The 13,007-nt window shown below is 36.5% G+C and overlaps 1 protein-coding gene across 1 annotated transcript; it reads left to right on the top strand.

Moving 5' to 3' along the window:
- The first annotated feature begins 1,689 nt into the window (after nucleotides 1-1,689).
- LOC116022803 lies at nucleotides 1,690-12,785 on the top strand. Its single transcript, XM_031263684.1, has 12 exons — nucleotides 1,690-1,830; nucleotides 1,921-1,982; nucleotides 2,358-2,408; nucleotides 2,531-2,557; nucleotides 3,143-3,247; nucleotides 7,889-7,996; nucleotides 8,145-8,216; nucleotides 8,326-8,376; nucleotides 8,523-8,585; nucleotides 8,671-8,795; nucleotides 10,837-11,035; nucleotides 11,699-12,785. Exons 1-12 carry the CDS (start codon nucleotides 1,746-1,748, stop codon nucleotides 12,413-12,415), a joined length of 1,665 nt encoding a protein of 554 aa, XP_031119544.1. The 5' UTR covers nucleotides 1,690-1,745; the 3' UTR covers nucleotides 12,416-12,785.
- Nucleotides 12,786-13,007: the final 222 nt, after the last annotated feature.

Here is a 13,007-nt window from a genome sequence, read left to right as displayed (position 1 = left end):
ATGAGTTATTGTGGATAAAGAAATCCCTAGTTTAAGAAAAAAGATTAAATAAATTAATAAAAATTTAAAATATTATGTATTCCAAAGATATTAAAAGGTAGTTTCTCACTTCAATTTGCTGGGTAATGGGTTATTTGAGTACTTTCATTGTCAACAAATCCCCCAAGTAGTTAATATGATTGGTTTCAAACTATTCTTTTTTATTTTTTTTCATAGTATTAAAGAAATACATATGTATCATTTTTTGGTGTAACTACTAATTTATTTAATTCAATATGAGTAAAATAGAGTGATTCCGCTTCAATTTGTTGGGTTATTATTTGAGTACTCTCTTTGTCAACCAATCCTCAAGTAGTTAATATAATTAGCTTCAAATTATTTTTTTTAAAAAATAATTCATAGTATTAATAAAATACTTGATAAATAAATATATAACATTATTTTGTACTATAACTTTGATATTTAATTACGAGATATTGTAAAAATAAGATAATGGACAATGTAATGAATATCAATTGATCTTTGCATGAGAGAAAATAAAGACAATATAACTAATGAAATTATTTCTCTTATTTAATTTAATTTTTTGATAATGAATAATTTTTTCAAATAAAGGTATTGTAGACACATAATTCTAAATTAAAGAAATACATATGTATCATTTTTTATTGTAGCTACTACGAAGTAATTTATTTAATTTAATAAGAGTAAAATAGAGTGAGAAACTTAATTATGTCAAATTTGATTGAGATGAGGTTCGAACCTAAGACCTTTCTTATAGAAATTAATGGGTAAGTTAAAAGTTAACAGAATATTAACGGAGAAGAGAATATTTAACGGAAAACTTAACGGATAATCATAAAAATAAGGTTAAATTAGGTAATATCTATTAATAATATTAATCAGAATTATCTTAACCATCTATCTGATTAAATAATTCATCTGAACCATCCATTTGATTAAATAATTTGACCGCCATTTTTTCTACCCATTTTAGGCCTAACTCTCTTTGGCTCTTACTAGTATAGTAGATATATATATATATATATATATAATAGCAATGTATATTATAATTTTTTAATATGTATTGATTATTTTAATTATTTTTGTATGTAAAAATGATAAAATTCAGCAAGAAATAAACTAACAATAAAAAAAAAAATTGTCTGGCGGGGCCTGCCTAGCCCTCGGGCCGAAGGCGGGGCGGTCCGGGCCAGGCAAATCCAAGCCCACCAAAGAGCGGGCTTTTTGGCCCGCCCCGCTTAGGCCCGCGGTCCGCCGGGCTTTGGCCCGTCCCGCCAGTTCGTATTGACAGCTCTAGTCAAGAGATCAAATTAGTAATTAATTTTTCACTGAAATGACTCCTTGACTATAGTAAAATAACCAATTTGGTCCCTTGACTATAGCAAAATTACTAATTTGGTTCCGATTTTAACGGATGTTTAACGGCAAAATAAACAGAGGACCAAATTAGTTAAAATTTTCAAAATCGAGGGACTTAATTGGGCACAAAAAATTATCGAGAACCGAGGGACTATTTCGATAATAAACTCAAAAGTAAAATCAACTCTATTAAAATTTAAAAATGTATTTTCTGTTAGGGTACACACAATAATTTGTCAGTTCCAATTTGGGTAAATTTATTTCGCCATTGAGGATTTAAAGAGGCTAAAACCCTATCACACCATTAATATAATATTTAATACAGAGCAGCATTCTTTCACGCCAATCAAGCATTCCGGCCAATGGAGTCTAAGGAGCAGCAGCCACCACCGCCTAAAATTCAGATATATCCCACTTCTACTGGAGAAATTTCGCCTTTTTGGAGAGGTTTCTCTCTCCCTCTATCTATGTAAATTGGTCTATTGCTTATTGGGTTTTCTTCCACTTAATCCTAGCTTTTTTTTTTTTTTTGGACAGAGAAGTATGAAAAAGATGCGAAGAAGTATTGGGATATCTTCTACAAACGCCACCAAGATAAAGTACGATTCTTGTACCCAAAAAATCCCATTTTTATGATCCATTTTGTCGTATTTTAATGATCCTTTTTTGTAATAGAGTTAGATTTTAGAAGTGTTTAATGGCTGTTTTGCTTTAGTGTTTGAAATAGATTAATATACTTATTATTATTATTATTATTATTATTATTATTATTATTATTATTTTGTGTCAACTAGAAATTAAAAATTTTCTGTAATTTCTTTATTCTTTCCCATTCCCACGTTGCACTATTGATAAAGGCTAATTCTTGATGATCCTCTATGCCAAACATTGATAAGCTTCTGGAGGGGATGCTAATTTTTTTTTTTTTTTTTTTTTTTTTTTTTTTTATCATTTTATTATGAAATTATACTCAGTTTTTCAAGGACAGGCACTACTTGGACAAGGAATGGGGGCACTACTTCTCTGTGAGTGCAAAACAATAATCAAAAAAGGATTTAGTCTTTTATTTATTTATTTATTATTATTTTTGCAACTCCTACTTGATATTGTGCATATAGTTGCACTCATTTTGTCCAAATCTTTGCAGGGTTCTGGAGGAAAAGTAATTCTAGAGGTAATTATATAAATGTTCATCATATTGTGGTTTATATCTTCTGTTTTGCTTAGCAAGTATAATATTAACTTTATTATGCTGAGGAAATCACTCAGTTGAAAACCAGTCCTGTTTTCTGTATACTTTTACTTCAAACGTTGTCTTCTTGACAATGAGTATGTTGCCCCAAAAATTTCCTTCCTATTTCTGAGGACTCTGTTGTATTCATTATGGATTTAATCTTTTGATTTAATGGTGAGTTTCTCTTTTAATTCGATGGGCAACATCTAGGACAGTTATTCTGATCTGATCTTTTCTCTATGATTGTTTTCAATACTTTACATGCTCCTTTATTTTTATTTCAATTGGGATTATACGATAAATGATTCTAGTGTGGTGGTTATAACCAAAAGAACTTTAGCTTTTTCTTTTAGCTACTAAGCTTTAAAAGCCGGGTTAAAATGCTGAAATTGATTTTCATGCTTTATGCTACCTCAGTTAGTTGTGCACTTCCTATAGGCCATGTCGTATGTGTCATTAACCAAAACAAAAGTTTCTTTCTCATTGTCATTGACCTATATTAATCATTACTCCTGCTGTCTCCAGGTTGGTTGTGGCGCTGGAAACACTATCTATCCCCTGCTTGCTACATATCCTGAAATTTTCGTGCATGCTTGCGACTTTTCACCACGGGCTGTAAACTTGGTTAAGGTAGATATTGGCCTTTCAAGTATTTCTAATTTGTTTTTTGGCAGATAAGAAGATATTTACTTGAATAGTTGCTAATGTAATCTGAATAAATACCTCTGTTATTCTATTGTTAGGTTGCATACATCTTATAGCTTTAAGGTATTGCATGCTTAAAACAGTGATGTCAAAGTGATGAATCCTTTGACAATGCTATTCTGATTGTTTATGGTATATGTAAAGGTCTTGTTTTCATTCTACCATGTAGAGGCATATTTATGGCCATGCCACTCTATATCTAGACGGTGGAATAATTCAAACTTTAGGATACTGATAGGGAAAATAATCAAGGGATCGGATCCAAATTGTGTGATTTTGGGGAGCTAAAACCAAGTAATTACAGATTGATTAATTATCTTGATTGATTATTTATACCTTCTCTTAGAAGGTAAGTATGCAATGTGTTAGAAATAATCAGCAATAACATCTGAAAGGAGTTACCAGGGTAACCATCTTGGTTAGTTTAGCGATGAATTCCTCTGCAGCGGTTAATCTCTGACCCATTTCGATGTGTAGTTCTTCTTGACTCTTCTCAAACGCTTCAACTCTTGAGTCCATTAGTTGGTAGGTTGGACCAACTTAATGGAGTAAAGTGATAGTATTGGGTTTGAACCAAGGAGAACAGGGAATTGTAATACCAAGGTGCAAAGGAAAAACAAGGGATACCGTAAAGTTCCCTCCAGCAAGAATGAATTCTTGCCCACAGTTACTTAGAGCCAATTATTTCCCATTGGCACTAGATGTTCTCTCTTCCAAGAGATGGTCCTATTTATAATCTATTACCGTATGTAGAATAAGCAAGGAACATCAATTACCGATTACATAATCAGTAAATCCCTGATTATGTGTGACGGTAATAATGTGTTACCGGTATATTTTGTATTATGAAGCTCAATATAAGAGTACAATAGTGTGTTAGAGTACAAATGAGTTCAGCATGTGTTTTTGTCTAAGTTCAAGTGTCGTGTCTCTACTTTGCGTTTGTGAGCCTTTTTATCTGCCTCAGCTCAGTAATGGAGCGTTAATGCCAAGGAGCCGTTGAGTGTTAATGCTTAGGAGCTGAACCGTTGGGCATCAATGCTGAGGAGCTGGACCGTTGGACATCAATGCTGAGGAGCTGAGGAGCCGTTGAGCATTGATGCTGAGGAGTGAGGTGTCTTGACTAGTTTGAACGACAGTTGTCTTGCCTTTGGGTCCTGCCAGTGGTTCCGGGTCGGGTATCCAATTACCCTGTCACCAGCCCCCCACTCCCTAGCTAGCGAGAATGGCTAAGGTAGCTAGGGCTAGCTAGCGAGAATGGCTGAGGTAGCTAGGGAGTAATAGCTTGGCACTGTGTTGAAAACTTGGTATGTTGGATTCTAGAAGGAAATATTGCTGGATGGAAACTTCATGGATTTGTGGAATATTTCCTAATTTCTCTGTGATTTTCTTTCCTTGTATGGGTCACCTTCTTGCATATATAAGAACTCTCCCAGACTTTGTGTCTTCCATCCTTCCTCACCACGTCATTCTTGTCATGAGTCCATAGAGAGCAAGCGCGGGGATGAAGAGGCGCCGATCGTCGCGCCTGATGGAGTTGGCCAGACGCGAGATGTGGAAGCAGAGGAAGGGAGGCGGGCACGAAGTCGGNTTCTCATTGTCATTGACCTATATTAATCATTACTCCTGCTGTCTCCAGGTTGGTTGTGGCGCTGGAAACACTATCTATCCCCTGCTTGCTACATATCCTGAAATTTTCGTGCATGCTTGCGACTTTTCACCACGGGCTGTAAACTTGGTTAAGGTAGATATTGGCCTTTCAAGTATTTCTAATTTGTTTTTTGGCAGATAAGAAGATATTTACTTGAATAGTTGCTAATGTAATCTGAATAAATACCTCTGTTATTCTATTGTTAGGTTGCATACATCTTATAGCTTTAAGGTATTGCATGCTTAAAACAGTGATGTCAAAGTGATGAATCCTTTGACAATGCTATTCTGATTGTTTATGGTATATGTAAAGGTCTTGTTTTCATTCTACCATGTAGAGGCATATTTATGGCCATGCCACTCTATATCTAGACGGTGGAATAATTCAAACTTTAGGATACTGATAGGGAAAATAATCAAGGGATCGGATCCAAATTGTGTGATTTTGGGGAGCTAAAACCAAGTAATTACAGATTGATTAATTATCTTGATTGATTATTTATACCTTCTCTTAGAAGGTAAGTATGCAATGTGTTAGAAATAATCAGCAATAACATCTGAAAGGAGTTACCAGGGTAACCATCTTGGTTAGTTTAGCGATGAATTCCTCTGCAGCGGTTAATCTCTGACCCATTTCGATGTGTAGTTCTTCTTGACTCTTCTCAAACGCTTCAACTCTTGAGTCCATTAGTTGGTAGGTTGGACCAACTTAATGGAGTAAAGTGATAGTATTGGGTTTGAACCAAGGAGAACAGGGAATTGTAATACCAAGGTGCAAAGGAAAAACAAGGGATACCGTAAAGTTCCCTCCAGCAAGAATGAATTCTTGCCCACAGTTACTTAGAGCCAATTATTTCCCATTGGCACTAGATGTTCTCTCTTCCAAGAGATGGTCCTATTTATAATCTATTACCGTATGTAGAATAAGCAAGGAACATCAATTACCGATTACATAATCAGTAAATCCCTGATTATGTGTGACGGTAATAATGTGTTACCGGTATATTTTGTATTATGAAGCTCAATATAAGAGTACAATAGTGTGTTAGAGTACAAATGAGTTCAGCATGTGTTTTTGTCTAAGTTCAAGTGTCGTGTCTCTACTTTGCGTTTGTGAGCCTTTTTATCTGCCTCAGCTCAGTAATGGAGCGTTAATGCCAAGGAGCCGTTGAGTGTTAATGCTTAGGAGCTGAACCGTTGGGCATCAATGCTGAGGAGCTGGACCGTTGGACATCAATGCTGAGGAGCTGAGGAGCCGTTGAGCATTGATGCTGAGGAGTGAGGTGTCTTGACTAGTTTGAACGACAGTTGTCTTGCCTTTGGGTCCTGCCAGTGGTTCCGGGTCGGGTATCCAATTACCCTGTCACCAGCCCCCCACTCCCTAGCTAGCGAGAATGGCTAAGGTAGCTAGGGCTAGCTAGCGAGAATGGCTGAGGTAGCTAGGGAGTAATAGCTTGGCACTGTGTTGAAAACTTGGTATGTTGGATTCTAGAAGGAAATATTGCTGGATGGAAACTTCATGGATTTGTGGAATATTTCCTAATTTCTCTGTGATTTTCTTTCCTTGTATGGGTCACCTTCTTGCATATATAAGAACTCTCCCAGACTTTGTGTCTTCCATCCTTCCTCACCACGTCATTCTTGTCATGAGTCCAAAGAGAGCAAGCGCGGGGATGAAGAGGCGCCGATCGTCGCGCCTGATGGNGATGGAAACTTCATGGATTTGTGGAATATTTCCTAATTTCTCTGTGATTTTCTTTCCTTGTATGGGTCACCTTCTTGCATATATAAGAACTCTCCCAGACTTTGTGTCTTCCATCCTTCCTCACCACGTCATTCTTGTCATGAGTCCATAGAGAGCAAGCGCGGGGATGAAGAGGCGCCGATCGTCGCGCCTGATGGAGTTGGCCAGACGCGAGATGTGGAAGCAGAGGAAGGGAGGCGGGCACGAAGTCGGNTGGACTCATGACAAGAATGACGTGGTGAGGAAGGATGGAAGACACAAAGTCTGGGAGAGTTCTTATATATGCAAGAAGGTGACCCATACAAGGAAAGAAAATCACAGAGAAATTAGGAAATATTCCACAAATCCATGAAGTTTCCATCCAGCAATATTTCCTTCTAGAATCCAACATACCAAGTTTTCAGCATAGTGCCAAGCTATTACTCCCTAGCTACCTCAGCCATTCTCGCTAGTCAGGGAGTGGGGGGCTGGTGACAGGGTAATTGGGTACCCGACCCGGACAGGGTAATTGGGTACCCGACCCGGAACCACTGGCAGGACCCAAAGGCAAGACAACTGTCGTTCAAACTAGTCAAGACACCTCACTCCTCAGCATCAATGCTCAACGGCTCCTCAGCATTGATGTCCAACGGTCCAGCTCCTCAGCATTGATGCCCAACGGTTCAGCTCCTAAGCATTAACACTCAACGGCTCCTTGGCATTAAAGCTCCATTACTGAGTTGAGGCAGATAAAAAAGCTCACAAACGCAAAGTAGAGACACGACACTTGAACTTAGACAAAAACACATGCTGAACTCATTTGTACTTTGACACACTATTGTACTCATTGAGCTTCATAATACAAAATATACTGGTAACACATTATTACCGTCAATGTGCTTTCTTAAATTCTGCCATTTGAATGATTTGATTAATTTCATTTTCTGCCGCATTTCCTTTTCTCCTTCATGAGTAAACTAGCTAGGGCTTCGGGTCTGTATCAGTTACGTAACATCAACCTTTCTGTAATGCTAACTGAATAAATTGGAAGTTACATGAAATATTTCAAAGATGAGACTAATAGTTTTGTGTAATTCTGGAAGTAATTCCAATAATTTTCCTCAGGAGTTAATAGGTACTTATTCAACATGCCCTGATGGCTGATCAGTCTTTTTCTGAATAATAAATTGCAGACACACAAGGACTTCAATGAGACCCGAGTGAATGCATTTGTTTGTGACTTGACGGTCGATGACCTAAGCCAGCATATTTCTCCTTCTTCAGTGGATGCCGTGACCATGGTATTAGAATAAAGATACATAAACTGTAGTTGGAGAGTTTTGCTATAATATTTATTTGGAGAGTTTTACTCTTTACCAGATGTCACTATTCCTGTTTTCATAAGCTTGGGGATCTTTCACTTTATAAGCAAACTGACTTGTTAAGCAGATCTTTGTTTTATCTGCAGTAACTCCTGAGAAGATGCCTCTAGTGATACAGAACATTGGAAAAATTCTCAAGGTTAAATTCGGCTCATTCATCTAGTTGACTTTTCAAAGCATGAACCTGCTTCTGTTATTTAGTTCAATTTATTTTCTTCATTATGAATCTTCGTTTTTCTGTTTTCCAGCCTGATGGTTATGTCTTATTCCGTGACTATGCAATTGGAGACCTAGCTCAGGTTAAATCTTACATTGTGTTACACAATTGTACTTCTTCATTTTTGTAAAATTTGTTTTGGGTTACTGGTGCTATGATGTGAATAACGATGAGTTGATGATATACGTGTATTTCCCCTATCCTTATATTGTAAGTTTGTATTTTCAGGAAAGATTTATCTCAAAGGAGCAAAAGATCAGTGAGAACTTCTATGTTCGAGGTGATGGAACTGTAAGTTCTGACCATAGATACTGATGTTTCTTAGAGCCGAATGTTTCTTATTCAACAAGCATCTTATATAATCTTTATTTACCAGCGGGCATTCTACTTCTCTGATGAGTTCTTGATCAATCTGTTCAAAGAGAATGGATATGATACTGAAGAGCATGCTTTGTGTTTTAAACAAGTTGAAAATCGGTCAAGGGAAATTGTGATGAATAGGTAATCGATCTCAGCTCATTTTTTCTGTGTTAAATTCTTGTTGCTTTTTTAAAATGATCTTCCTCTCCACATACTTTTACTCCATAGACAGGATACACACGTACACAGACACATATTTTGTATATGGGAAAAATGAACTTTTAGGCCTTGAGTTATAAGCCAAAGTGTAATTTTTGTCCCTAATTAACATAGAGTTGCACTTTTACCCCCTAATTAGTAAGTAGTAACTCTTAGAAACTAAGATTGGGCTAGGGTCACTCAATTTGGGCTATAATGCACATGGCCGAACCACACTAAAAGATTGAATCCAACCAATTTGCTAGTCTAACCCATGACCTTATAAATCCATATATTCTCCCTTTTAATGCGGGACTTACCAATCACCACTCCCCCTCAAGTGGACAACCAAACTTGGACACCACCAATACCCATAACGAGGTGAACACAAAGTGGACCAAAGATACCATGTTAGAAACTAAGATTGGGCTATGGTAGCTTAATTGGGCTATAATGCACATGGGTCAAACTACACTAAAAGATTGAATCTAACCAATTAGCTAGTCTAACCCATGGCCTTATAAACCCATATATTCTCTCTTATTTTTTTCAGTATGGGACTTTAATAGGAACCAATGTGGCTTATTTAGTCCCTTTATTTTGGATGAAAAACCTAAATAACACTAATATATATAGGGGAAAATTGTACTTTTAGTCTAGTTTTCTTCCTTATTGCACTACCAAAAATATATATCAATCAACTCTAGTGAATGAACATATTTATACACAACAGAACAAAACAGTATATTCATAGAGCTATATTTATATATATAAATAAAGAATAGAATACAAAGCATGTGTGTGTGTGTGTATCCATGAATGTTTGACAGTGTAAAAAAATTGTAACCTCGACTCTTTGCCTGTGTATCCAACATCATTAAACTAAAGTAGACACTTCAAAAACTCATCAAAATATTTGTCACACCATAAAAAGGTCAATCACACAAGAAAAATAAGTGGCATTTTTCATCCTAAGCACTGCGAATGGAAACCCTAACTTACAATTTAAAAGATAAAAAATTACAGTTTGGTGTTTCTTTTGGTTCCAACAAGTTCCTAATATACATTGGAGATGATAATTATGTAAGATTTAGCTTTTGGATGAAGAGCAGTGCATTTGTTCGGGTTTTGGGTATTCGTAATCTGAGAAGAATTAGAATCATTAATAGTTCAAAGAAATATTTATAGTATTCTAAAGTTACTAAATTGCTCTCCATCAAGTGTGGATTTTTCAGTCCAAAACAATGGCATCTATTAAAGGGACTAAATATGCCACCTTAGTTACTTTTTTGGAAACACACCTTAGTTACTAATTAGGGTTAGATTTGCAACTCCATGTTAATTAGGGACAAATATTACAGTGTTGTATAACTCAAGGGCTAAACGTGCATTTTTCCCTATTTATATAATCCAAGCAATGAGGATAATATTTCTTAATGCAAGGATAATGTCTAATGATAGAATCCTCATAACTCAATGCTTCATTTCAAAGTTTAAGAATCCCAAATATCTAATTACAAACCATTTTGCCTCTTGGACCGAAGAATGGGGAAAGTGGAAACAACTTGGTCAAGCATATAAGATGAAATTTGTAAATACAAGTCATTTTTTAATTTTTATACTAAGCATGATTCATAATATTACATTCTGCAACACGGGTTTAGATTTATATATCTGTTTAAATTAGATTAACTAAACTGTTTAAATATACCAGTTTCCTATTTACAATTTTAACACAATCTGATGAACAGCTTGGAATTTGGAATCATTTCTTTTCATCTAGGAGAAGAATTTAGTACTATTGACTAAAATAAACAAATGTAATGCTTCTATTTTTAGTATACATAATTTTCAACTTTCACATAAAATTTATCTTTGTTTTCATTTTTTTAATACTCTCTGTAGATCCTCATCAGTTGTCTCTTCAATTTTTTTTTTTTCTTTCAAATCCTGACATGTTATGATGTTTCATCTGTGGTTTTAGACGTTGGGTTCAAGCTGTATTCCGTTTAGGTTGTGGTAAATCCAGTGTGAACACTGAGAGCAAGGTAAAACTCATTGGTATGGACAGTCCAAAACCTGTGATTCCAGAAAGAACTCAGAGCAATACAAATGAGTTTGACTTTGATATTTCTGATGGAATGGCTCTTGATATGTTTGGTATTTCATCGTCAAGTGAAGAGGTATGAAACTTGCCATGTACTTTTACTTCTGTTTCTCATCTATTATCTATGTAGTATATTAATGGCCTGTATCACTGTGAAAAAGAAATTCAGCACTCTTAAGAGTCCACATTGAAAAAAATAAGAGAGAACATATGGATTTACAAGGCGATGGGTTAGACTAGCTCATCTTAGATTATAACGCAATTGAGTGATCATGGCCCGATCTTTTAGATTATAACATGGTATTAAAAGCCTGTTCTGTCCACTTTGTGTTCACCTAGTTGTCTACCGTGGTATTGGTGGCACCCAAGCTATCGTTTCAAGGGGAGGGTCCTAATCCCAAGTCTGCTTGTTCGGTCCACTCTGGTGGCATAGAGCTTATAAGGCCATGGGTTAGGCTAGCTAATTGATTGGATTTAGTATTTTAGTGTGCTTTGGTCCATTTGCATTATAGTCCAGTTGAGTGACCTTGGTCCAATAATTGTGATCCTAATGAAGGCTGTAAGGTGTGCATATCCTTTGCAATCTATTTTAGCATGGAGTCGGTAGGGGCAAAAAAAAAGAAGGAACACTCTAAAATGAATCACACCGCATAGAAATGTTATCTAGGTACACGGTACACACTACTACTAAATCTCTTCAATTTTTTGACATTAATGCTTCTTCTCTTACACATTTTAGATTGTTGAAGTTATCATAAGTGGCTTGCATTTTAAGATAAATGTCGTCTCAAAAGAGTACCAGCACACATGCAAATCAACTGGCTTAATGTTATGGGAATCAGCTCGATTGATGGCCTTAGTGCTTGCTGAAAACCCGGGGATTGTTGCAGGGAAAAGGGTCCTAGAGTTGGGATGCGGATGTGCTGGGATCTGCTCTATGGTGGCTGCAAAATCTGCCGACCTTGTGGTTGCCACTGACGGGGACACAAAAGCCCTCAACTTGTTGAACCAGAACGTCGCCCAAAATCTCAAATCATCACTTTTTGCAAAACTGATGACAAGGAAACTCGAATGGGGGAATAGAGATGATATCGAAGCCATCAGGAGGCTGAATGGCAAGGGGTTCGACATAATATTAGGCACTGATGTTACTTACATTTCCGAAGCCATCACACCCTTATTTTCAACCGCAAAAGAGCTGATTTGTTCGGGAAGAGATATTAACGAGGATCGGGAGCCAGCTCTGATTCTTTGTCATGTGCTGCGGCGAGTTGATGAACAATCCATATTGTCAGCCGCATCTGAATTTGGTTTCAAGTTGGTAGACCGGTGGCCGGAGTTGGAAAACCCTTCCATTCCCTCCCCAAACATAATCAACAAATGGTTCTCTCAAGAATTCTGTGCAAATGGTATCCCAACCAGAGCTTTGAGTATTTTGTACTTCCATAGAGTATAAACTAAACAATGAATTGCCATTTTGCAAAATGGAAAAATGGAGGCAACTTACTATTTCCCGGTTTTTGAATTTTGATCTAGACTTCTCTATTACAAGGTAGGATTTGTTCTATACTTTCTCCATCTGTTGGAGCTCAAAGAGTCAATACTCCACCGTCAAGGTTCAATCCTGTGACCTTCCCTCAAGGAGGAATAACTGATGTGTCATCTGAGTACAAGGTGCTTGGCTCTATTTTGTTGTTCTTAATTGTATTATTATTACTGAAATTTTCTATGGTGTTGTGGACATACTTTTGATAAATTTTGTTCCTCAACAAGTCAACACTGAAATATGGGTTTTCGTAATGTCACATTGGCATCCATTATTGAAATTTGTTGTTCCCATCATATTTCATTTGTAAGGACACGAAAGGACATCTAAGTTGAATGGCCAATCATTTTATTGTATTATGGATTTGGTCAAATGCCAATCACAAATTCAATTAGAATATCTATAAACCAAAGGTTGACTTTGTCATTCCACCATGTAAAATGGATGAAAGAAGAGGTGCGCATTGGCATTGTTAAGTATGGATCATGTCTTGGGTTTACCA

This window comes from Ipomoea triloba, chromosome 6 (assembly GCF_003576645.1).
Source record: "Ipomoea triloba cultivar NCNSP0323 chromosome 6, ASM357664v1".
NCBI classification, from domain to species: domain Eukaryota; kingdom Viridiplantae; phylum Streptophyta; class Magnoliopsida; order Solanales; family Convolvulaceae; genus Ipomoea; species Ipomoea triloba.
This window is presented reverse-complemented; position numbering and strand designations above follow the sequence as displayed.

What these genes read in the sequence shown, in the direction of transcription:
- LOC116022803 (XM_031263684.1), top strand. Translation starts at nt 1,746, where the DNA reads ATGGAGTCTAAGGAGCAGCAGCCACCACCGCCTAAAATTCAGATATAT. An exon ending in AGGGAAATTGTGATGAATAG is followed by an intron (nt 8,796 to 10,836) that starts GTAATCGATCTC and finishes CTGTGGTTTTAG; the next exon opens with ACGTTGGGTTCAAGCTGTAT. An exon ending in TTTCATCGTCAAGTGAAGAG is followed by an intron (nt 11,036 to 11,698) that starts GTATGAAACTTG and finishes TACACATTTTAG; the next exon opens with ATTGTTGAAGTTATCATAAG.